We start from the raw sequence: 23941 nt of genomic DNA, 5'->3' as shown, positions 1-23941 counted from the left end.
AAACAGAATAAATTGGTAAAACCCGTGTTGGGGTTTTAGTAAGCTGTGAGTTTACGAGGCTGCTGAGGGAGCACAACTTAATGAGTTCGAGGGCATTTTTAGATTTTGGCTGGTTTGAACTCAAACTTTCCGCACTCCGCCCCACTGTTCTACCGCGTACCCAGTCAGTTTGGCCTCTAAATTTAAACTAGCTACAAACAAAAGGAACGTCTGGCCTGTCGTTCGAGGGAGATTTGTCCTGCCGTAGTCGGTTATGATCTTAATTGATCCGATTATATTAAAGGCATAGCAGTGGAAGCTTCTTAGATTATTCTGCAGAATGCAGGTATGTATATATTTCAAATGCTTTTTATAGACTAGAATGCCGTTGTCTCGATTCATGTGTCTATCCTTGTTAGCAGTTCATATTATGTTTTATAACCATCTTGGTCAGTGGCCATCATCTTGTCTCCAAAATGATGTTTGAAGCAATTATCTTAGTTCTGTCTTTTTATGCACCTTATCGTTTCTTCTTTTGACTGCTTTGATTTTCCCCCGCAGAAACAGGATCAACTGGTCATGTCACAGGGAATTAGGTAGCAGTGCAATACTCTAGAGCTTTACTTATGTCTATGCGTATTTAACAGAAACCAGTGAGTAATTGTAAATTAATAGGGCATATGACAATTTTAAGAGGTTATGGCCCCAATTTTCTGCCTTTAATGAGAATTGCCTCCGCAAGATGAATCTAGCTGCCATTCAATGCCAGCCTCACGCCAGTCGATTGAGAGAAATTCGTCCGTCGTTAGTCGGTTATATTTCATTAATTCCCGACACCTACCAATCTATACATCAGACTTTTCTGGAGCTATATTAAATCTTTTCCGCTCTTCGATGTTCCGGCAAATATTCTGAGAAATTGGCATTTCGATTTTGTTTTAAACTAATTATCTATACAGCAAGTCTCCGGAACATGTTTTTACAAGTGTTCTACATGTTTTTTAAAATCCAAAGTATTTAGATTGTATTTGTGTGCTGTCTTTTAAGACCTGTTCACGCTTTTTTTCGGCTTTTTGCATCAGTGAGAAATCAATTTAGAGTAGTGATGTTAATCACGCTGAAGTAGTAAAGGGAGAGAAGCATCGAGTAGGTTTAAGGTGTAATTTTTTTCAACCAATTTTCAAGTGGAGTGAGAAATTGGTGTTTGAACAAATTTAATATTTTTTTTTTCGTTCGTCGATTTGACTCTTGTTTTCAGCGTTTCGTTTTCAGAGTTTTTTTATGATGTGTATGTGTTGTAATTGCGCCTATTTGCATTTGCTTGGATTCTTCAAGGGGCAGCTAAAACATTTATGAGTCTGACACTTTGTCATAAAACATAAGTGAATATTTGACTTTGCCTACTTCTAAAAAAGTTCTGTTGTGTTATCACTTAGTATCATCAATGACTGCTCCGATGGGTTGTTTGTGAGGTATACAAGAATCCATTTACTGGTTTGAGTTAATCGCTAGCAATTTTAATGACTTTGTACTACTTTTTCTCCAAAATTCATCAGTTAATTTTTCAGTTTTGCGAGTATTTGTTTTTTTGCCAATTCATAAATCTCATCAGGGACAGGTCTCATTGATTGCTAGTAGGGATTAATTTAATCTGTTTAAAGCTTAAGCTTTCTATGACTTTGATATTAATTGTCTTTGAGAAATATTACCGAATCTTTTGGTTTTGCTAGTATTTGATGTATTTATTGCTGTCTTGTCTCTCAATCTCACTGATGACGGGTCTCATCCGTTGCCAATCAGGACTCCTTTACTCAAGTATTTTTTATTCGGTAGCTATTGCATTCTACACTATTTGCCTTCAAAAGGTTTTAGCGAGTTTATTTGCAAAAATTTGATTTGTATCATTGAATATCGTTAGTGACAGGTTCACTGACATTTTAGTATGTTTATAATGAGAAATAAGTGAATATATTTGGTGGCTTGAGTACTTAAAAGTCAAAAAATCAAAATTGACTTTGTCTTGATTAATTGCCCTCAAACGAAGTTTGTAGCAATTATTTTAGTCCTGTCGGTCTTTTTATGCGATTTTTTGCTTGACCAATTTTTTGTCTCACGCATTTGACTTTTCGTCCTCAAAAACAGGATAAACAGGTAGAGCCCAGCGGGCATTAAGTGCTCTTTGCTCTTAGAGCCTTTCAACTCACTAGTCTTCAAGTATGCGATTCACAGAATCTGTTTCGGAGGCTTATACTTATGGTGCCAAGGGCGGTTCTTAGAGATTGACTCCCCCCTCACTGCCCCCCCCCCCCCCACTGTTGCCACCCCATCCGCCACCCAGGTGAACCCCCACCCCCCTGTGCTCACTTACGCCCCTTCAATTAATCTAAAGCTCGCCTCACTAAACTGTGCCTAGCTACTGACGAAGCCAACCGCTCGCCGGTCGTTTGAGAGCAATTCGCCCGACGTTAGTCGGTTATTAATAGCCGCACAGCGACAGCTGGGGCTATTATTGGCCTTCTCTTGGTTTTTTTTATTTCGTCATGATTTTTGTTACGACCATATGACGTCACAGCCACTTTTTGTTCATTCGTTCATGCAATTTTAACTGAATTGCATGTGACGTCATTTTTCGCTCTTAGTGGAGCGAGTTTTTTTGTTCATGTGCGTGATTAAATTTTTGGTCACACTTGACTTACCTCACTCTCAAAAATGACTTCCTAATAAGGTCAAATGGGTGTGTGTCACTCTAAATGAAGGTTATTTGAGATCGGCTAATAGAGGCGGCAATAACTTATATAGATTTTTAATCAAAATATAACAGATCAGCCTTCAATGAAAAGACGAATTTTTTTGGTCTGTCTTTTTACTGTTTTTATTTTAGACTGCCGATCTACGAATCTATTGCGGCTATTTTCTGGCAATCTGCCAGCTATGTTGTTTATTTTGCTGTTCTTGAGGAGTTGTTGCTTAGCCTGAATAGTTTCAAAACTAACAGTTATTATTGGCCTTTTAGTGCGGTGGATTTTATTGTTTGGTCATGAGTCAATTCTTTTCTCTGGATTGTATTTCAGGACTTGTCTTTGACTTCTTTCGTTTCGAACATTTACCTCTGTTTTTGATCGTTGACTTCTGTTTTCGAATATTGGACTTTAACAATAGCTTATTTTGTAATGTTCAGTAATTAGGAACTGTTGATAATATTCACGGTGAAGAGGTCATTTTGATATTTTTTGATCCTATATAAGTCACCCCTACTTATCTAAACTACATGCCCCCACCTACCAATCAAAAAGATTACGACAGATTAACTGATTTCAAACTACCCTAGTCGAACTCCGACGCTTATCTTGATTGCTGTCGGTAATAGACTAGGGTAAGTTAGTGACATTTAAGTTCTACTGGTTAACGTAATTCTTGTCATTTTCGCGAATTGGATGTTCGATTAATATAGTTGCTCTTTGCTCTTGAGTTTTGCGTGATCACCGACGATTTTCAGAAGCTGAACCCAGGTGACCGCAGTAGTGAACTACCAAAGGTTACAAGACGCGCGCCAAAGTTGCTCGTTTTTTTAAAAAAATTAGTTGGTCTTTTTTTACTTCAAAAGTAATTTGACAGTTGAATCGGATGCACAAATCTAATCGGAGGCGCTTTAAAATCTACTCTGCTGTTATTATTCTGGTGTTTTAAATATCATTCAATTTGTAGAATTTCATTCTAGTAACACCGTATTATGCAACCATCAGGAAAAGCTTCCTCCATGATATCTGTTGGGCCGCGTTTTGCTAAATTGTTGTTATGTTAATTGAGTTAATCAAACCAAATATGCGGAAACTGGTATTTGATCATAACATTCAAAAGGAATTAAGCGGACGCGTCTTTTTTATCATATTGAGGAACCATTATCAAATGTGACTCATTTTTTTTTGTTTTGAGTGAACTTTTTGAAATGTTAGTTTTTGGTTTTGTGCAATGTTGGGTTATGCACTGTGTTTATATCGCGTCAATTGCAGTCTAAGAAGACAAATTGACCAGATTTCTGCTGTCTGAAAATATTCGATATTTGATTGAATATTTTACCGGAGACCAGCGTAATAAAATACTTCATTTCAGATTAATTGTTCTGTATTTTAAAGCGTCAAACAGAAATAGTAACTGGATAGTTCGGGGAATTGTTGTGTTGTGTTAAAAAAGAGAAGTAAGATGCGATGGACAATGAGGAGGAGATTGTCTGCGGAAGTTTGAACACTTCTGCCTCCGCATTTCGAGGAGTATCCCATCAATTATTAGCAGAAAACAGTAGAATATCTTCATCTACTACTAGCTTCTCTTACTCGACTACGAACTCACAGTTGCCCCCACATTACAATCAACAGCATCAGCACAGCATTCTGGTGTCTAACGGGGCTACTGTCCATCCATCGGCCCTGAACGCCTCGTCCATTTCGTCCCCCGCCCCTCACTCTCCCACCCTTACCCCCAACTTGACCCCTGTGCCCTCCTGTTCCTCCTCCCCCTCTCTCAACAGTCAGAGACCTCAATCCCTGCACTGTCAGTCAGCAAATAACACACCCCATTCCAATATGCAGGTGAGTTATTCATTTAATGAAATTTGCCAACAAAAGGTCTTATTTGCAGCTGATATCGAATGGAAAGTTAATTTGTTCTAAAAAAATTAGGGGACGTATTTGCGAAGGAAGTTTTGATATCCAAAATGTTTTGCTTAATTCATTGTTGCTACATTTTAATTGTGCGAACTATGTCACCCCAATTTGTGGGTCTTATCATCTAAAAGCTATATGAGTTCCGCTTGAAAAACATATATTGAGTAATTATATATTGATACCATTTTTTGCTATTTTGCTCATTGTTGTTTATTACTTAGCTGGCTGGAATTACTTTTTATGGAAAATTTGCACTTCCCATGTTTAAGTGCTCTTGAACGTTGTTTGAAGCAATTATTATCGTTTGTGTCATTTAACGCAAAATCTGAAGCCGCTGAGGAAGCAAAACTTCTTGAGCAATTTTGAGTTTGGGTAGATTTAGTCCGCTGCCTCCACAATTTTCGGCCCTCCTTTCTCCTTCCATCCTCTGATACAGTCTGATTTGGTTTCCGTAATCCGAAGCTAGCTACATCCAAATCCAACCCTTAGACTGTTGATCGAGAGAAATTTGTTTGCTAGTAGTTGGTTATGTTGTTTGTTTTTCCGAGCCTATTTTAGTGGGAGGAGAAACTATATACTCAAATGGGTTCAGTCAATTTTGACCGATCGATATATTCATAGTAGAGAGCTGTGACTGGTATCATCAGAAAGCTCGTCCAGCGTAGAATATGCAATTTATAAGATTTTTGATTTTCGCTTTTTTCAGGGATTAACGAGTTTTAAAGTTTTGTTAATAATAGACGGATTTCCGTTGTTTTCATTCACATTTTCCGGAATTTTGCCTATATTTGTTGTCATCTTTAAGATATGCTGAAATTGTTTAAGAAAGTGTTTGGTTTGCTTTCTAAAGATAGAGTGTCGATATAAATTTTTCATGTAAACATTGGCTCAAATTTTTGCTAATTGTTTGAAGAATCACAGCCTTTTTTCATCAAAAATTGCAAGAAATAAGCTCCTCTGGTCAATTTTGCTTAAATTTGCGGAAACTGAACACCTTAATATTGCTGACACATTTGGCATCAACTCAAAAGAGGGCTAATTTATTTCTCCGCTTTTTTTCAAAGTTTTCTGAGTTGGCAATTTTGCCGGTTTTTAGCTAATATATCTCGATAATTATACAAGAGCATCATTTATCTTTAATATATGAACTTTTAGCCAAATTATCTATATCCATTAAACTGGGAAACATTGCATGTTCTTGATGTGCGAATAGTAATAGCAAGTCTAGTTTTGGTTTTATGGTGGAATTCGATAATCCAAAAGTAATCCGGATTGTAATCACTGGCTGTCTTTTCTAGAAAAATTAGACTTTTTTATGCTCATTACAGAACATAACAATTCATATCAAGGCTCACTAATGACAGGTCCAAGTGGCTTCCTGAACATCTGCGTTCATGAACAATCGTTTTAAAACTTAAGTCGAAACCTTTTTATCGTTTTAACTTATTTGCTTTCAAACTAAATGGGATTATAGAGCTTTGCCACTAATTTGCACTTATTTTGCAACTTGCAGCTCAATTTGAGAAAGGACAGAATGCATTTTCAGCTTAACTAAATTTTAATCTATATGATGGTTTTACGCTTTAAGTAAATGTTTTCTGACTTCAAAACTACTAGTTTCGCAAATTTTTAAAATTTTTGGACATTTGCCTATTTTTCAGGTTTTTTTTCTGGTTTTGTCGCACTTCAAATTGTTGATAGGGCACTTATCACTTTAATATAGTCGTATGAGAGTTTTTGATCGATAAGAGGTCTCAAGGTTATTGAATCTTCTTATGGAGCAACATATGAGCCTATTTACTAATTTTATTTGATAGCTGATGGTTTTCATGACTTCAAAGATAACTTTTTGAAAAGATTCTGTTCTTTTTGCCTATTTGTTTTCTAATGGCATTAATCATAGGTCACATATCGCATTTAAGCGTCGAAAGGAGAAGCAATTGGAGATGTCTTAAGTGAAATAATTACGGTTTTAATATCTTCGACAACGGTTTTTCCGCAAAAAAAAATCGTTTTTTAAATTTTGTCTGTATTTGAATTCCTTTTTTAAACGTATGACAAATTCTGCTTTGTGGCAGGTCTCGTTGGCTTCCATGGGTGAATAAACAACCATGTTTAGATATTTCAGTTTACAGTTCATTGATTTTTATGACTTTGAAAATAATTGTTTTCAAAAAAATATATATTTTTAGCTTTGATTTTTTGTCTGTTTTGTCTTTTCGCTTCTCAGTCATAATTTATACAAGTCAGATGCATTTTTCGGCATAGAAGAAAGGCGCATTTGAATAAAGCTAGTTTTTTTAATGAATTTATTGTAACGGCTTCGACACCGGTTTTTTTTACCAAAAACAAATTTTTTGTTTGAGTTTCTTCTTGTAATTCTAACGTATTTTGATTAATGACAGATCTCAATCGCTTCCGTTGGAGAAATGAGAGAACCTTTTTGTTTGAATTGATAGCTGATGGTTTTGGAATAGCTGATAATTGGAAATTTCTTGTTTTCAAAAAATTCAACTTTTTTTTAACTTTGCGTCTTCTGTTCTTTTTTGTCTGTTTTATTAAATACCTTTTTTTCGTTAATTAAAGGTCAAATATAACAGTATTGGCGTCGGAGAAAGGCGCAGTTGAACATATCTAAAGTTTTCAGCGAAGTGATAATTTTTATAACCGGTTGGACACCGGTTTTTCGATTTTTTTTCATGTTTGTCTGTCTTTGACGTTGTTTTGGTAACATGTGACATATTCTGACAAAGGAAGGGATTCTCAGGGGCTTCATGTGGAGGATTAAATGAACTTGTTTGATAACTTGAATTTTTTTCTGATGTTTTAATGGCTTCAATAATAATTGTTTTAAAACGTGTTTTTTAACTCTGCATCTTCTGTTCTTTTTGTCTATTTTGTTACCTAGTCTCATCAATTAGGTGACATCAAATTGCTGGAGTAGAATCAAGGCAAATTTTAACTTATCGAATGATTTAATTGAATTCAATTTTGTTTAATGGCTTCGAAACTCGTTTTTCGAAGGAATTATATTTTGCTTTTGCGTCTGTATATGACTTTTTTTCTATACGAATAATAAAGCTAACTGTATGGCTTCAATGTAAAGCTTATTACTTTCATGACCCTTAAATTAATTTTTTTTCAAAAAAACGTTTGTTTTTAATTTTGCTCTTTTCCTCTCTACTTGTTACCTAGTCTCTTTAATGAGTGGTTACATATCACTTTATTGGCGTTCAAAAAGCGCGCAAACAAACATTTCTTTTTCCTAGTGAATAGATTATGGTTTTGGCGGCTTCGACACCGTTTTCTCGCGAAATTGATTTTGAGTTCGTTTTTTTTCTGTACCTGTTGTTTTTTTGTAGTATGAAAAAAATCTTAATATTGACAGGTTCCAATGTATTATCGTAAGGAGTTATAAGTCATCGTATTGTAAATGTATGGTATTTAATTATTTCAGTTCATGTCTAAGTGTATTCATTTCTTTGGAACCAATCGCTTTGAAAAAATATGAGCGTAATTTTTGTTAGCCGCTTTTGTTGTTTTTGCCTACCTGTTACCAAGTCTCATTAAGGACTAGTTCCAATTCTTTCCTAGTGAAGAACAATGAGATAGTTTTGTTTAGTTTAGGTTTTATCTGCCGCTAAGTCGACTTTGATATTAAGTTTTTCTACAGATAGACATATGAGTTTTGGATGTTACTAAAGCTAATGTTTGTTGTTGTTATTTGATTTTGCTGTTCGTCTTGTCTGTTATTCATAATAGTGGCAAATCTCCTAGGCCTTCTAACGCGGAATTTTTTGAAATCCATTGAGTGATTTGAGTTGGACGCAATTTTATTATTCATACACTAGTTGTGTTCGAAAAATACTTGAATTTTTGAAAGTTTTCTATTCCATCCTCATTTAGTAGACAATTAAGCCGAAATGAGGATGAGCGTGCTCGGAACATTATGCGCAAACGCACATTACCGAGCCTCCTTGCTTGTTTATCAGCCGCGAAGCTTTTGCAGAAGCTGTCGATTGTTGTCCTTAGTGGGTTTTGTTATTAGATGAGGAGCATTAGAGCGGCGTCTTTTTTACTCGACGATTCGCTGGATTGCATTTAAAACATTTTTTTCATTCAAAAGAAAGAGCTGATGCAAAAAAATAACGTAGAATAAATTTCGTTTCAAAGTAGCTCTGATTTTTTGGTCATTTTATGGCAGCGATTTTTGTCCATTTTTCCCTTGATTTTCTTTTCCACTCTTGTTGTATCTTCAGCAATTTGTGAAATGCAATGATTCTCGTTGCCCTCTATGACCACATGAGTTATAATTTTCGATCCTTAGCTTTCAATACTATCTATCTTGTTAGATCTTGCCCAGATTTGACTGTGAACCATGAAAAAACTATTTATACGTATGGTTCTAATGGTTCTCTGTGCGCTCTGTTGATTATTATTTTTAATTGATCTCAAGCGAAGTTCGGGGTAATTTTTGTAAGCGTGTGTTTTTAATGCAAATCTTTCGCTTGACGTTTTTTCGCTTTTCTTGAACATTCGCACTTCTCAAGCATTTTTTTCAAGGAAACTGAATAGAACAGGGTTTTCTTCTTTTGAAAGCTATCAATCCTGCCTTTAATTTTCAGTTTAGGAGAAAAACTGCTATGAGTAATTCCAATTTCTGAGTAGCTTGCTTTCTGTGTTCACGTGATAGGATTCCAAGTTCCTGCTTTTTAACATTTCAGCATAAAGCTACGATCCTGTCGTAGCTGAAGTTTTGTTCTCCATGCTTTTTAAATATTTGACCGTTCTCTCTATTTTATATTATTTTAGTTTTTAATTTTTCAGCTAACTATCGGAAATTGAAAAACAATAGGTTGCTGAGAATTGAATGATTTTACGTGATTCTCCCGAACTTGTTTTGCGTTTTTAGTCTGATGAACTTGCGTCTTAGAACTACCTATTCAAGACGGTTCATTTTGTTGTTTAGGCCATTATGTTGTAAGAAAAACTGTTGCCTTCTGCTAACCGTTTTCTTTATGATTAATAGCCGCCCTCATTTTCTCAGCCGGCTATTATTGCGCTCGTATTTTTTTTACTTCGTCAAACTTTTTTTCGCTTTACCATTTTGCCGCTTTTTCGACATTTTGCGTGAAATCTTTTTGACTTCTCTAGGCTAGTTTCTCTCTTCTCTCATTCTGCTAAAAGTGAATTTGAACATCAGTTGCTAAGCAAAGCAATTCAAAATGAACAGAGTCGGTATAAAAAATTGAAGTCAGAAATAGAAACGGGATAAACCCATAAAGCCCAATTTTAGATGCCCGCTATTTGAACGTCGTTCCTATAAGTCTTAGTTACCACCTCTAATGCTTATTGGTGTTGCTAGTAGCCCCTGTAGCCTCTCTCTAAGAAACAGAAGTATGTTCAATTACGAAATGCCATCAAAATAAATCGGACTTAAGAAATGTTTTTGTACAAAAATCTTTTTTTTTCAATATATTCTATTCGTTCAATCCCAATCATGCTTATTGGAATCAACGGCGGCTATTTTCCGGCAATCTGCCGGGTGTGTTTGTCAATTTTTTATTCTGAAATAATTTCTGCGCCTGGAAGGGATGATTGAGTCGCAGCTCATATAGAGGAAGGTTTGCAAATTTTAGTTTCTCGAAGAATTTTTTTTAAAAAAAATGTTTGGTTCTTGATTTTGGATCTTTGAGTTCTATGCTATTAAAAAATTGTCAAGTGACCGTAGATTTTTTATGGTATCAGTTAGGCAAATGTTTACGTAATCAAAACTTGTTTGCCAAGATTTTTAATTGCTCTTGAACGAAATTTGGATCAATTAGGGTAAACATGTGTTTCTTTTTTAATAGCCGCGAAGCGATAGCTGAGGATATTATTGGCCTTCTCTTTGTTTTTTTTATTTATTTGGTCATCAAGATTTCTGCTACGACCATATGACGTCACAACCACTTCGAATCTGCTTTTTCATTCGTTCAAAACTGAATTGCGTGCGTGACGTCATTTTTCACTCTTAGTGGAGCTAGTTTTTTGTTCATTCGCGTGATTACATTTTTGGGCACAGGTGATTTACCTCACTCTTAAAAATGACTCCCTCACACTGAAATTGATTTCTCTTTGCTTTTATTCAAAGAGATAAGGTCAAATGAGTGTATATCACTCTAATTGTAGGGTATTTAAGAGCAGCTAATATAAGCAGCAATAAGTTATAAAGATTCCTAATCAAAATTTAATTCTCAGCCCTTAATGAAAAGACTAATTTTTTTTAGTCTGTCCTTTTTTTAAATCTTTTTGAGACTGCAGATCTACGAAGCTATTGCGGCTATTATCTGGCGATCTGCCAGCTATTTTATGAAAAATTTGCCCCTGACCGTTTTTTGCGCTTTTGGTTCCGAATATTCTTTCCTTTCTTAAGTGACTTTTTCACACTTTAATTCTTCATTTTTGAGTAATCCAAGTTGTTCTCGTTCTGAAATGAAGTTCGTTGCTAAAAGCGATTTTGAGCGAAATGAAGTAAAAGCTATAATAGCTGAGTAGTTAAGATGTCAGACTGCGAACCTGGAGAACAAGGGGTTGAACCCCTGTGGGGTTGGTTTTTTTGCATCCATAAAACATTAGCTACATCCACTTTAAATTAAGTTGCTCCAGTCTGTCGTTTGAGGGCAATTCATCCGACATTAGTCGGTATAGGTTTATTTGCTGGCCTACGGTTTATTTTTGTTGTTTGAAAGATTGCCCAGTAAGACAGATTGGTAATATCGTTTAAAAATTATAGTGTGAAGTTCCATATTTTGTTCTCTAATGGACAGCATTTCAATGTGCAAATGAATTTTTTGAGATATTTAACCAGTTAGAGACTGCTGTTTTTCTCCTAGTTTTATTTACTGTCTTTTTATTCATCATCGAGGAAAAAATAGTGCTGTATTAGCGAGTATATTAATTGAATTGATCTGTTCAACAGTTGTTTTGATGAAATAGACTGAACTTATTAAATTTTATGTAACAAATTTTTTGGTAGTACTGTGATTATCTCGTGTTGCTTTCGATTTCTTTAATATGTTTTTAACAGTTGTTTTTAAAGGGCTCTCAGATTGTCAGCAACCAGTTGTGCTTCTTCATGATTCTTCAATGGTGTTTTAATCTCAATTTAAGGACGAAACATTTTCGAAGGATTAATTGTTTAAGTGATCTGAGCCAGAGAATGTTACGAGAATTGATCGTTTTGTACAATTTACAGGTTTTTCAGCTAGTTTTTCAAGTTTTGACCATTTTTAAGGAAAGGTTAGACGAATTCCTGTCAATTATTCATTTGCTCAAGCAAACTGTTTTTTATGTAGCACACAGAAAATGGAATTGAGTAGAACTGAGTTATCGATTTTTTTGTTTTGTAATGTTATTACAATTATTGTATTGGGGCGCTGTCTTTTTTTAAGATATGCTCACGCATTTTCATGATTTTTGAAGTCAAACTGGAGTAGTGATTTTGGTCACGCCGAAACAGGAAATGGAGCGAAAAAGCGAGTGGTTTTGCGGCGTGAATTGTTTTTGCTCTAATTTTAAAGTAGAGTGAGAAAACGGTGTTTGAACAAAAATTCGCTTTCTCGCTGGTGGTTTTTTATTCACATGCGGCAATTTCACTTTGTTTTTACTGTTTTTTCGATTTTTTGGATCAGATTTCATTTTAAATGGTTTTCCCAATCCATTCATAGTTCATTCTAGGCCTAGTTTTTTTGTTTGAACCAAATTTCTTTTTCTCGCCAGTGGTTTTTGTTCACATGCAGCATTTGGTTTTTGTTTTTCAAATTTTTTCGATCTGAGTTTTTTTAGAAATGGTTTTCCCAATTTTCTCATAGGCCGTTCTAGGTCTAATTTTTTGCTTAGTCAATGAAAATTCTTTGAATTGTACCTCAGGACTTCTCCTGCTATGTTCTCTAAAATTAAGATGAATTTAGGTAACAGAAAAGAGTCATCAGAACGCTGTTGTCGGGAGTCCAGTCAACTCTGCAGCTGCTTCAACAAATGGAACCGGCTCTGGAGGAGGTGGTGGTTCGACTCCTCAGCAGACAATGGTCAGGCCCAAACTAGCCAGCCGAGTTGTACTTAATGTGGGCGGTGAGAAAATAACCGTGGACCCTGGTCTGTTCCAAAATTACCCAAACACAATGCTTGGTCGAATGTTCGGTCCCTCCCTCGACCACAACTTGACCAAAAAGAACAGCAAAGGAGAGTACGAGATTGGAGGTTACGTCACCGAGGAAACTTTTAAACTCATACTTGAGTTTTACAGAATGGGGTACATGCGAATACCCCCACATATTCAAGTGAGTGAAGTGAAGATTGCGTGCGACTACTTTTTGGTGCCGTTCAATGACGAAACAGTGAGAGCGGCAAACATGGCAGCCTTGTTACATGAGCTGGCCAATGAAGGAGCACATACACAGTTCTCCCAATTTCTCGACAATATCATAAGACCCGTGATTGTGCAACTTACACGCAAAGGTATGCTATTGAAAGTGAACTTGAATTTTGACAGATTGACAGCTTTTAGTTGGATAAATTGATGCCGAATGGCAATGGTTTTGCATCAATTTGAAAAATGAATCTTAAACGCGGTCAGTAATGTTGAACATCGGGGCTTTAAAAATCCTTTTTTTTTAAATACGAGGCTTTGAAAATGCCGTTTTGTTTGAAGTATATCTGCTCAACAGGTAACTCAGTCATGTCCTAATATCATCTGAAATGCCGGCTTTAATTTGCTCCCAAACAAAGGAATTAGATTAGTCCTGCTGTTCTTTTTTCGTACTACCGAATTTTTGTCTGGTAGTTTTTTTTTCTTTTTTGGTCATTGACTGTTCGTCTCCAAAAACCGTATAAACAGCTATAGCCTGGATGGCATTAGGTTGCTGAGCAGCTCTCTTAGAGAAATGCTTTAAGCCGTGCACCTTATGTGATTCACCGAAACTGTTGACGAGACGTAAATTTATGGTGTGAAGGGCGGTTCTTAGGTCCGCCCCTCAGTTAAGCTAAAGCTAGCCTCCCTATACTGCTTTTAGTTACTGATGAAGCCAACAGCTTGCCCCTCGTTTGAGAGCATTTCGCTGGTTAGGCGTACGTTAGTCGGGCGAACTTTTCGTCCTCAAAAATTGAATAAACAAGTAAAGTCTGGAGGGCATTAAATAGCTGAGCAGCTCTCATGGATTCTTACGTCTTACTAGTCTCTTAAGTATGTGATTCACCGAAACTGTTTTGAGGACACAATTTCATTGTGTGAAGTGTGGATCTCAAGATTAAAAATTTGACACCCCGCAATCATCCCCTCCCCCACTCAAACCTCCCAACACTCGTCCACCCGGAGATTTAGACCCCGTCTTTTACAACCCCCCCCCCCATACTAGCATCCTTCAGCCCATATATTTACTACCGAAGCCAACAGCTCGCTGGTCGTTCGGCCGACCTAGTCGGTTGTTGTTAAATCTTACCATTCATTAGATGCATATTGAGAACTGAGTTAACTTTCATGCGGTGAGCATTCTAATTTTCATTTCTACGTCGACAGGATTAGAAAATTCTTACTATTTGGCAGAGTAATGAATTGTTGATGCATCAGTTTTTTTTAATAGCCGACCCATCTCAGCAGGCTATTTTTACACTCGAAATTTTATGTGATTCAATGAAAAATTTGGTCTGTATTGGTGTGGTCATTTTTTAAAATGTTTTCACGCATTTTTAAAATTACTTTTGGCTTTCGAAAAGGGATAAACGGGTGCATCTCGGTGGGAAATATGACACTTAGAAAAAATTTCTGTTAAATTCTATCTCTGTTTTTCTGTTGTTTGAATCCCAACGTGCGTCAAGCGGGTCAACGGCGGCTATTTTCCGGCAAATTGGGAGGGAGAACTATATACGCAAACGTTTTTTTTTTGTTCAGTCAGTTTTTGCCGATCGTTTTATTCATCGTAGAGAATTGTATGTGTATCATAAGAAAGTCAATCAAGCGTAGAATTGGAAACTAAAAGGATTTTTCTCAATATCTTTTCCGGGGATTTATCAAGTTGTAAGTTTTTTCTGAACATATGATATTTGACGAGATTGTCAATTTTTGTATCATTCTGCTGAATTTTTGTTCCACATTGTGTTTTCAATACTTTTGTGATTAAAAATGAAAAAGTTACTGGTTTTTAATAGAGAATCAGAGATAAAAAAGAATTTTGTTTCCAATCAAAACGGTTCGCACTCCATATTTAACAAAGAAAGTTTTCACAATCGTTATTTTTTATGTCAATTACAGACAGCCGATGTTTATATTAAGTTTCCATTAATGAAAAACTTAATTTATGTTCAGATGAAATGCAATGAACGCATGTTTTGTTCTCAGGGAAAAGTTTCTGGTTTTTGCTTCAACAACATGTCTTCGTAAACTTTTAACGAATTTTTAGGCTTTGCCTGCATTTTTGACACTTTCTCTTGTACTATGACTCTCAACAAATGAGAGTGGATTTGGCTTCCCAAAGAGAATTAGGTAAAGGTATCTGATGTTTTGAGCTAGTACCTGATGGCTGTTATGACTAAAAAAATCGAAAAATAATTAAAATGTTTTTAACTTTACTCTAATTTCAAACTTATTTCTCCGAACTTGTTCATCGATCCCATTAATGCGGACAGAAAAAGTACCTGGTTTTATGTTTAACTTTTACCTTTATGACTTTGATACTACAAGTTCTCATATTTTTGTAATAGCCGCACAGCGATCCCGATAGCAGGGTTATTATTGGCCTTCTCATGGATTTTTTTTACTTGGTTGTCGCGATTTTTGTTACGACCATATGACGTCACAACCACTTCAAATCTGCTTTTTGTTCATTCGTTCGTGCAATTTCAACGGAAGTGCGTGTGTAACGTTATTTTTCGCTCTTAGTGGAGCGAGTTTTGTTCATTCGCATGATTAAAATTTTTGGTCACACTTGACTTACCTCACTCTCAAAAATGACATCCTGACTTTGAAATTGACTTTTATTTGCTTCAATTCAAAGAGATAAGGTCAAATGGGTGTGTGTCACTCTAAATGAAGGTTATTTGAGAGCAGCTAATAGAGGCAGCAAAAACTTATACAGATTTTTATTCAAAATATAACATATCAGCCTTCAATAAAAAGACGATTTTTTGGTCTGTCTTTTTTACTGTTTTTTTTTCTAAGAGTGCAGATCTACGAAGCTATTGCGGCTATTTTCTGGCAATCTACCAGCTATTTTTCTGTTAATTGGACGTTTGTTCATAATTTTTTTAGGTCTTGTCACCTTACCAGAACATCGACTGGTCCCAGTGGCGTTGAAAAAACGTCAATGGCTTTGACAAAATTTTTAGTGTTCATCAAAATTTGGTTATTTTTGGATATTTGTTCATTTTGGTTTTTTGAAGTCTTGTCATATTACCTTAATAATGATAGATCCATTTGCTGTTGAAAAGAGGCTCAATTGGACACATACACAAAATTGTATTAAAGAGTGATTTTTAAATGGCTTTGACAGTTTTCTCAAAATTTTAATTGAATTTCTGGTTTTGCAGGGGTTTGTCTTGGCTATAAGAATTATTCTATTTAATGAAAGGCTTAATTTGCTTGGTTTTGACGTATAATTGAAATTATTCAATGCCGTCAAATGACAGCTAATGGTTTGTAATGGTTTGGATTTTATTCCATTTAAAAAAAGCGAGCATTCTTTTGAACTGTGCTCTTTTTGTTCATTTTGTCTCCCTGTAAATTAATCTCATCAATGAAAGATGCCATACAGTTTCTGTTTCTGGCGATTCAATCTTTCTATAGGTTTTAGGTTATAACCGATGTTTGATGACTTGACCACTATGCGTTTTCGTAAAATTTGTGAATGGTCAGTATGTATTTTTCTTTTTTGTCTTTTAACATATAAAAAGTCGCTATTGCATTTTCCTATTTTATATTAACCGAAACAATATAAATAATAACCGAAATAATAATATTTAATATTCAGTTGATAGCTAAGATTTTTCGTGACTTTGGGTTCAGATAATTCAATGGATTTTTGAACTTTGACTTTTTTGTGTGTTTTTGTCATTTCGTTATTTAATCTCATTAAGGAAAGGTCACATCTGATTTTCCAAGGACGAGTGATTTTGTTTATTTGAGGCTTTAGCGGATGGTATTTTGTTTTTTTTTACTAAGGTCTTATAAATTTATATATTTAGTTTCTGCCGTTAAATTTTTTTTGTTTTTGCTTATTTAGTAGTATTTTTTGTAGTCTTATTACTGGCAGGTCTCGACAATTTCAAGCATCTTTTCAATTAGTAGACAAATAAGAAAATGTGGATGAGTGGGATCGGAACATTATCTGCAAATGCACATTACCGAGCCTCCTTGTTTTATAATGTAGATTCTCTTCATATTGGCTCATAGGTAGTGTTGAAATGGTGATCGTCAGTTTGTTTTGCGATGACGGTTCTGTGCAGTTTTTCTTGAAGTTCTAAATTGAAACTCATTATTTAATATATATAATTTAGAAGTTATTTAATATATATAATTTAGAAGTTATTTAATATATATAATTTAGAAAAAAATGTACTGGAAGAAATCACTTCCTTTCATTAAATGAGTTAAAATAATGATTAATTGCCTTCGAATTGCCTTCGAATCAAGTAACTATCGCGGATGCGTGTTTCAACATTTTCGCTTGGTCCTTTCTCATCGACCAACTTTTTTTTGAATGATGCTAATCAAGCTTGACTTCTTTATTTTTGAAAGAGGGAGGCAGCTGACAGCTCTAGAAACTAATTCGATTTATTCAGCGCTCGAAAACGAAATTTTTAAAAATTTTGGGCCCTTTTCCTCGGAACTTTGAAAATAATTGAACGCAGCAATCCTAAAGCAGCCATAGCAAAATAGTTTTTTGATCGAGCGATAGTAGTGCAATACAAGCAAATTTAAGTTGGTAAATTACTAGATTTTGCTATTCTTTCATTTTCTGTGCGTTGTTGGTTAGCTTTTTCAGAAGTATCTGAAAACCCGACGGTTCGGTGAGCAGATTTTTTCATGATTAAAAATGTCTAAACAAAATTGGAATTCGCCTTTAAATCTGGAGAATTTGACGATTTATCCCCCAATACTTGTATCTTCCCTAGCATCCACACCAATGTCACTACTCAAGGATGTCATAGCTTACCAAAGCAATCTAAAACTAGAAAACCCTATAATTTTAAAAATTTCTCAAAAATTTTTGAAGGTTTTATATGAATGCAACTCTTCATAGGTAATCCATATTAAATGTTTTTGCCGCATGTGTCTGTGTAGACATAATTTGTGATGTGCTTACCGATGAAAAATCGATTAAAACTTTCTGAATTTAGAAAATCAAGTTTTAAAATTCTGAGCATTTTACAATTATGCTGACATATCTTTTGAAACTATTAGGCTTACTAAACAATCTTTCACGACCACTGTTTCGGACGTAGATTTTTGAAGTTTTTGAAAATTTTAATTCAAGTTTTTATATATTTTGAAATCGCAACAGTCCTTTTCAAGATTGTGATGTGTTTAAGCATGCAATACTTTTTACTGTGGATACTCTTGGGTGCCAAAATTTAATTAATAGCCGCGAAGCGATAGTGGCTATTATTGGGGACATCGTGGTTTTTTACAATTCAAAGAATTTGAATTGTATTGGGGCGCTGTCTTTTTTAAAGATCTGTTCACACATTTTCATGATTTTTGAAGTAAAATTGAGTAGTGATTTTGGTCACGACGAAACAGGACGTGGAGCGAAAAGGCGAGTGGTTTTGCGGCGTGAAATTTTTTCGCTCTAAATTTAAAGTAGAGTGAGAAAACGGTGTTTGAACAAAAACTCGCTCTCTCGCTAGTGGTTTTTTGTTCACATGCGGCAATTTCACTTTGATTTTTGCCGTTTTCAATTTTTCGGATCGGATTTTTTTCTAAATGGTTTTTTCCAATCCATTCATAGTCCGTTCTGGGTCTAGTGTTCTGTTTAGTCTATGAAAATTCTTTGAATTGTACCTCAGGACTTGTCCTGCTATGTTTTTTAATTCGTCGTCTCCATCGATGATTCTTACGACCTGACTTCTTGGAATTGACTTTTTCAATGACTTCAGATACTTTCACTGCTTTGAAGTTAAAATTTGTGTACGTGACGTCATTTCTGCTTTTAGGCCAATTGCGTGACTTCTCACTAAAAAAAATGACTTCTTAACTCACTTATGGAACTATAAATTAAAAGAACATTTACTAGTTAATTGTGTGCATCTAAGCAGCGCCAAACTTACATGCCCTTATGCTTGATTATTAGTCTTGAGTTTTTGATTTCGAATATCAATTTTGAAAAAGCTCTTTTAGGGCTTTTTTCTTATAGACCGTATGTGTCATGAAATTGACAGTCTGAATATAATCTAGTGATCTACTAAAGGACTCGTGGTCGATCTGTCTATCTTAATTCTTTAGTTGTTTCAATTCATGGAAGGCCACAAGCGTCTATCGCGGCTATTTTGCGGCAGTCTGCCGGCTATGTTTTTCACATTTTCGGTTTTCGCGAACCAAATCAACATTTTTGAAAATCCTGTCTGCCGCATTGTGGGTATTTTCCAGCTCACTGTTCGACAATTGGTTATCATCGTTTCCGATGTGAAAGTTGTAAAAAATTGAATTTTTTGAAGAAAATAATATCTGCATTTTAGTTTTTGAGAAAAATTGTTATCAGTTTGAAAGCTATTCAATTGACCTTATTCGGCTTTGTTAACTATGTTTAAGTGGCGTTTGGTTGACAGGTGAGCGTGAGTGTCACGTGGTGGTGCTGATGAGTGAGGATGTTGTGGATTGGGATGTGGAGTACCCTCCCCCTAAGTACCCTGACCAACCAGAAGTTGAAGCCTCCCTAACACGAGACGACCACCTCTGTCGCTTCCTGAAATACGTTGAGAACAGAGACGTGGCAAAGAATGTACTAAAAGACAGAGGCCTGAAGAAGATCAAACTTGGCATCGAAGGGTTCCCAACCCAGAAGGAGAAGATGAAGACCACTATCAGGGGCAGGTCAGTAGCTTAGGGTCATCAAGTTCATTATTAATAAGCTGTGTATTACGTTAATTGCTCTCGAGCTGTGTTTACAGCAATTATTGTAGACATGTGTGTCTTTTTTATGCAAAATTTTGCTTGAATGTTTTCTAGAACATTACTTCGATTTCATTTCTCTGGTGTTTTTTTTCACGCTAAACTTCTTGGTTTTCGCGTGACCGACGTTGCTCTTGTTCCGAATTTAACAGAACCCCTTTCGTTTGAAATTTTGCAGCCATGAAAAATTATGTAGGCTACAGCTCCACCCGAATTGAATTGCCCCGCCTGTTGTTCGAAAGAAATTTGTTCAACGTTAGTTGGTTCATGTTTAATAGCCGTCGTCAGCCTCTCAACGGCTATTATTTAGGCGCTCTTTTTTACGACTCGAAAAGGAGTATTGGTTTTCTTAATGTTTTTGTTTTAACGGAAGTACTATTTGTTCAGGCGGCGTTTTGACCTAATAGTGAAGTTGAGTAAAATTGCCGTGTCAACTAACTTTTTCTGAGCGAGTTTTTTGTTCATGCGCTGCATTGAGTAATAGACTTTTTGACTCTTTTTTATCCATTTGGCCCAAATTTTTTAATGTAAATTAGTTTTTTGTGGAAGTAAAATTTGATCGATGCCGCATGAATATGCAATTATTTGAAATTGATACCACAATGTTTCTTGAGAGCTTAATAATGCGTTTGAAGTGCAAAATTGGCCCACATTTCTCAATTTTTTTGTCAATTTGTATTTTATTAATTTCTTTATTTTTGCCGGTTTGAGTAGGTTTTTTTAAAACAAAATTAGTCATTATGTCAACGTATTTTTTGGTAATTCCTGAATTGGATGCCTCTTTTTGACTTGTAGTGTTTTTGCTTTATAAAATTGTACACATACTAATCCGATTATGGCGGTTATTGTCAATGTTTTCTTGAGTTTTTTGTTTTATACGTGGAGGTTATTTAACCATAAAAATTATTTTGGTGCGCCATTGGTCTTTTTGGTTTCGTTTTGTTGCTAATAGAATTGTTTTTGACGATAACACTTTAAAATTCATTGAAATTTTTTACCATATTTTGAACTTTTTTCAAATGGTTTTACTGTTTTGCAATTGAGCTGTTTTCACTTCTTACTGAGACAGTAAGGTGGTTATGTTGTGTGCTTTAACCTCGTTTGTTTAATAGCGAAAAATCAATATTTTTAACTCATTTTCCATATTGTTTTTTAAATTGGAGTTTCCAATTTAGTTTTTCAATTTTTCGGAAATTGCGAATTGGTTTTTTAAATCTTTTTTCACAATGTATGTATTCTCCACATTCTAGAATGTGTCTAGTAAACATTCTGCTAAATTGTATAGTTTTTTTCGCCCTGCCTTTATTGTTATTATTAAAATTGTTGATTTTAACTAATAATTTTAGTCCTTTTGAATTTTTAATTGAAGTTTTTTTTAATTGCAATTCGTTTTTCACAATAGGTCACAGAGGTTTTGCTAGCTTCACTTTACAGTTTTTGGGCAACACTTTTTTCTTTGAATTTTCTTAGTGCTTGTTTCTGGTAGCATATGAATATTGCGTTTGATTTTTGTTCTGTGTCTTCAAGACTTTTTCATGATTAATTTCGATTTGATTAATTTTTTGGTCATTTTTTAGTTTCATCTAGTTCATTGTGATTTTAAATGACAATTAATGTTTATAATTGAAGCGACAAAGTTTATTTAGTTTACAGTTGAATACTGATTTTCCAATTGTAAAATAGTGTTTCGTTTGAGAGAACTTACGGAAATTGATAAATTTTGAACAATTTTTGGGCATTTCTTGTAGTAATCAAATTTTTCAAAAAATAAAGTTTTGAGAGCCTAACATGGCTTGATTTTTGCTGCTCGCGCACTTTGATGTTTTCAATTGCGTACAAAACAATTTGCTTGTTTTATGGGAGTAATGTAACCTTTAGTTCAGTTGGTTTTAGAGGCTATCTTCATTTTTTGGCTGATTTTTGTTTTTTATGATCACTTTAGTAGGCACCAGCTGATTTAAAAGTAATTTCTTAACGAAGACGACTCTTCGAGTCGTTTCCGCAATTTTTCGGCCATGTTTTTTAAATTCGCTTTACCTTTTGATCACGTTTTTCGTTTTACATAAGTCACCACGTTTGACTTCTGACTTACTTCATCCATTGTTTCAACTGAATGGAATTTAAATTCTGTCACGCATTGAATTGCGCAATGTACTGAATACAGTCTCAAAAGAGCAAAACCAAAAGAAACGGGATAGTCATTAAGTCATAGTGCATTAGGTTATCTAGCTGGCATTAGTAATAAGCTTAATAGCTTTCAGTTTAGAAGCTGAATTAAGTATAGTTTTAGAATCTAACAAACTGCACACCAAATTAGAACACATTTTGACACTTGGAAAAAATTTCGATCGGTCAATTTCTGTGTTCTCTTTTTTTTGTTTCAATCCCGATTTGGGTCAAGCGCGTCGACGACGGCCATTTTCCGACAATTTGACGGCCATGTTTAATATTTCTTGCTCTTATTGCTCTAATCCAATTGATTCTTTTACATCGATTGTAGTCCAAATGAAAGGAACGATTCATTAGCAATAAAGGTGGTGGGATTTATAAATGACTATCTATGTTTCAACTTTTCTGCTTAGCTTTTTTTGTTATTGCGTAATCATACCAGACAAAATTGCGCAGTGTTTAACCAGGTTATATATTGAAATAAAGTTTTGAAAACTTTATGCGATATGGTAGTGAAATAAAATCTACGATTTATATTTCGGTTGCTTTATAATCGCTGCCCCTTTTGGCATTGCAGAGCTATTCACGTTCGTAATGCGATCACTTTGTGTGTTTTTGTTTAGGCCTGAGGTGGTGTACAATTATATTCAGAGACCATTCATTCATTTTTCTTGGGAGAAAGAGGAGGCAAGGTCAAGGCACGTCGACTTCCAATGTCCGCCAGTGAACTTGAGCACCAACCTGGCCGAGGCTGCCAGCGACACAGACATTGACCAGCCACAAGGCAGTAGCCTCGCAATGGCTGAACAGGAGCTCCAAATGGCCGCCGCCTCCGCAATGGCAGTGGGCGCTGGACCAGGAGGTCCAGACTTGACCGGGGGAAGCAGTAGCAGCGTCTTCCGGGTGACAGAGATGTTGGTGGCTACGGGGGGAGGTGGAGGGGTGGGAAACAGTGTCGTTTCCCTGGGAACCAGTGGAGGGGGAGCTGCGACTTCTCTTAGATTGGCCCCCCATTTGACAGTAAGCAGTGCTGTTGCAACAGCAACACACGTGGATTATGTGGGACATATGCAGGCACATTCTCCTCCTATCAATGATCCAGATTATGACCCAGAGTCATCCCAGGTGCTAGAGGAATAGAAAGAAAAGCAGGCTATTGAACTCAATAAAGGTGCATAGTTTTGGCAAACGATTGTTCGCCTCTGTTCTGGAGTGACTTTTTACGTCAATGTTCTGTTTGAGGTTGTTCGTATCGGTCGCTTTAAAAGGAGTTGACCCAATTTTTGCAATTAACAAATATTTAGTATGGAAAGTTCTCGTTAGCCAGTAATTTCTTGATGCCAGAAAATAATTAGACTAGGTAAACATTTGTTTAGTAAGCGCCTCAAAGTTTAATAGCTTAGAATTTTGTTGCTTTGGGGGGGGGGGGGGGGGGTTGTATTTTAGGTATTCAATAGATAAAAGCTTCAGATGGAAATCTGATAGCTCAAATGCGCTTGAATATATGTTTTAAGGACACCTGGATTTCAGCCTTTTAGCTGCTCTCAAACGAAGTATTTTGATTCTAGAACATTTCTAGCCTATTTTGGGTATATTTAGTATATTTAATCGAAATAAACTAGAAAGTCTAAGTATACTTTTATTGATCTATTTATAGTATACTGGTCTTGTTTTAGTCAACTGGATTTTTCGGGTATCTGCTGGCTATTAGGCACTCGGCTGGCTTTTTCCAGGAATGAATGTAGATGAGTGATGATAAATAATGCTGTTCTGGAAATGTTATAAATTAGAATGTTAAATGAATGTTGCTTTGTTTTTCTTTGAATTCAACGGATTAGTTACTGGCCTTCTCTTTTTGTCTTAAATGATTTCTGTTATGATTGATTGTTTTAGAAGGTAGCTCTTGCTTCAGTATAGCTTACGTAACTTTGCTTGAAGTTGTTGAAAATTTTGCGTGTTTATCTAGAACCGCGGAGCGGTTCGAGATGTA

General features: G+C 35.5%; 1 protein-coding gene across 1 annotated transcript; it reads left to right on the top strand.

The window, feature by feature from the left end:
- The first annotated feature begins 4089 nt into the window (after positions 1-4089).
- LOC142341848 (uncharacterized) lies at positions 4090-23263 on the top strand. Its single transcript, XM_075393111.1, has 4 exons — positions 4090-4565; positions 12593-13139; positions 19440-19704; positions 22575-23263. Exons 1-4 carry the CDS (start codon positions 4185-4187, stop codon positions 23089-23091), a joined length of 1710 nt encoding a protein of 569 aa, XP_075249226.1. The 5' UTR covers positions 4090-4184; the 3' UTR covers positions 23092-23263.
- Positions 23264-23941: the final 678 nt, after the last annotated feature.

Source organism: Convolutriloba macropyga, chromosome 6 (assembly GCF_964194025.1).
Source record: "Convolutriloba macropyga chromosome 6, txConMacr16.3, whole genome shotgun sequence".
In the NCBI taxonomy this organism is placed as follows: Eukaryota; Metazoa; Xenacoelomorpha; order Acoela; family Convolutidae; genus Convolutriloba; species Convolutriloba macropyga.
The sequence above is the reverse complement of the archived record's forward strand: the minus strand, read 5'-3'. Positions and strand labels throughout refer to the sequence as shown.

Excerpts from the sequence above, each read along its gene's own strand:
- LOC142341848 (XM_075393111.1), top strand. The coding sequence starts at position 4,185 with ATGGACAATGAGGAGGAGATTGTCTGCGGAAGTTTGAACACTTCTGCC. Across the intron at positions 13,140-19,439 it reads TGTGCAACTTACACGCAAAG|GTGAGCGTGAGTGTCACGTG; the intron begins GTATGCTATTGA and ends TTTGGTTGACAG. Across the intron at positions 19,705-22,574 it reads AAGACCACTATCAGGGGCAG|GCCTGAGGTGGTGTACAATT; the intron begins GTCAGTAGCTTA and ends GTTTTTGTTTAG.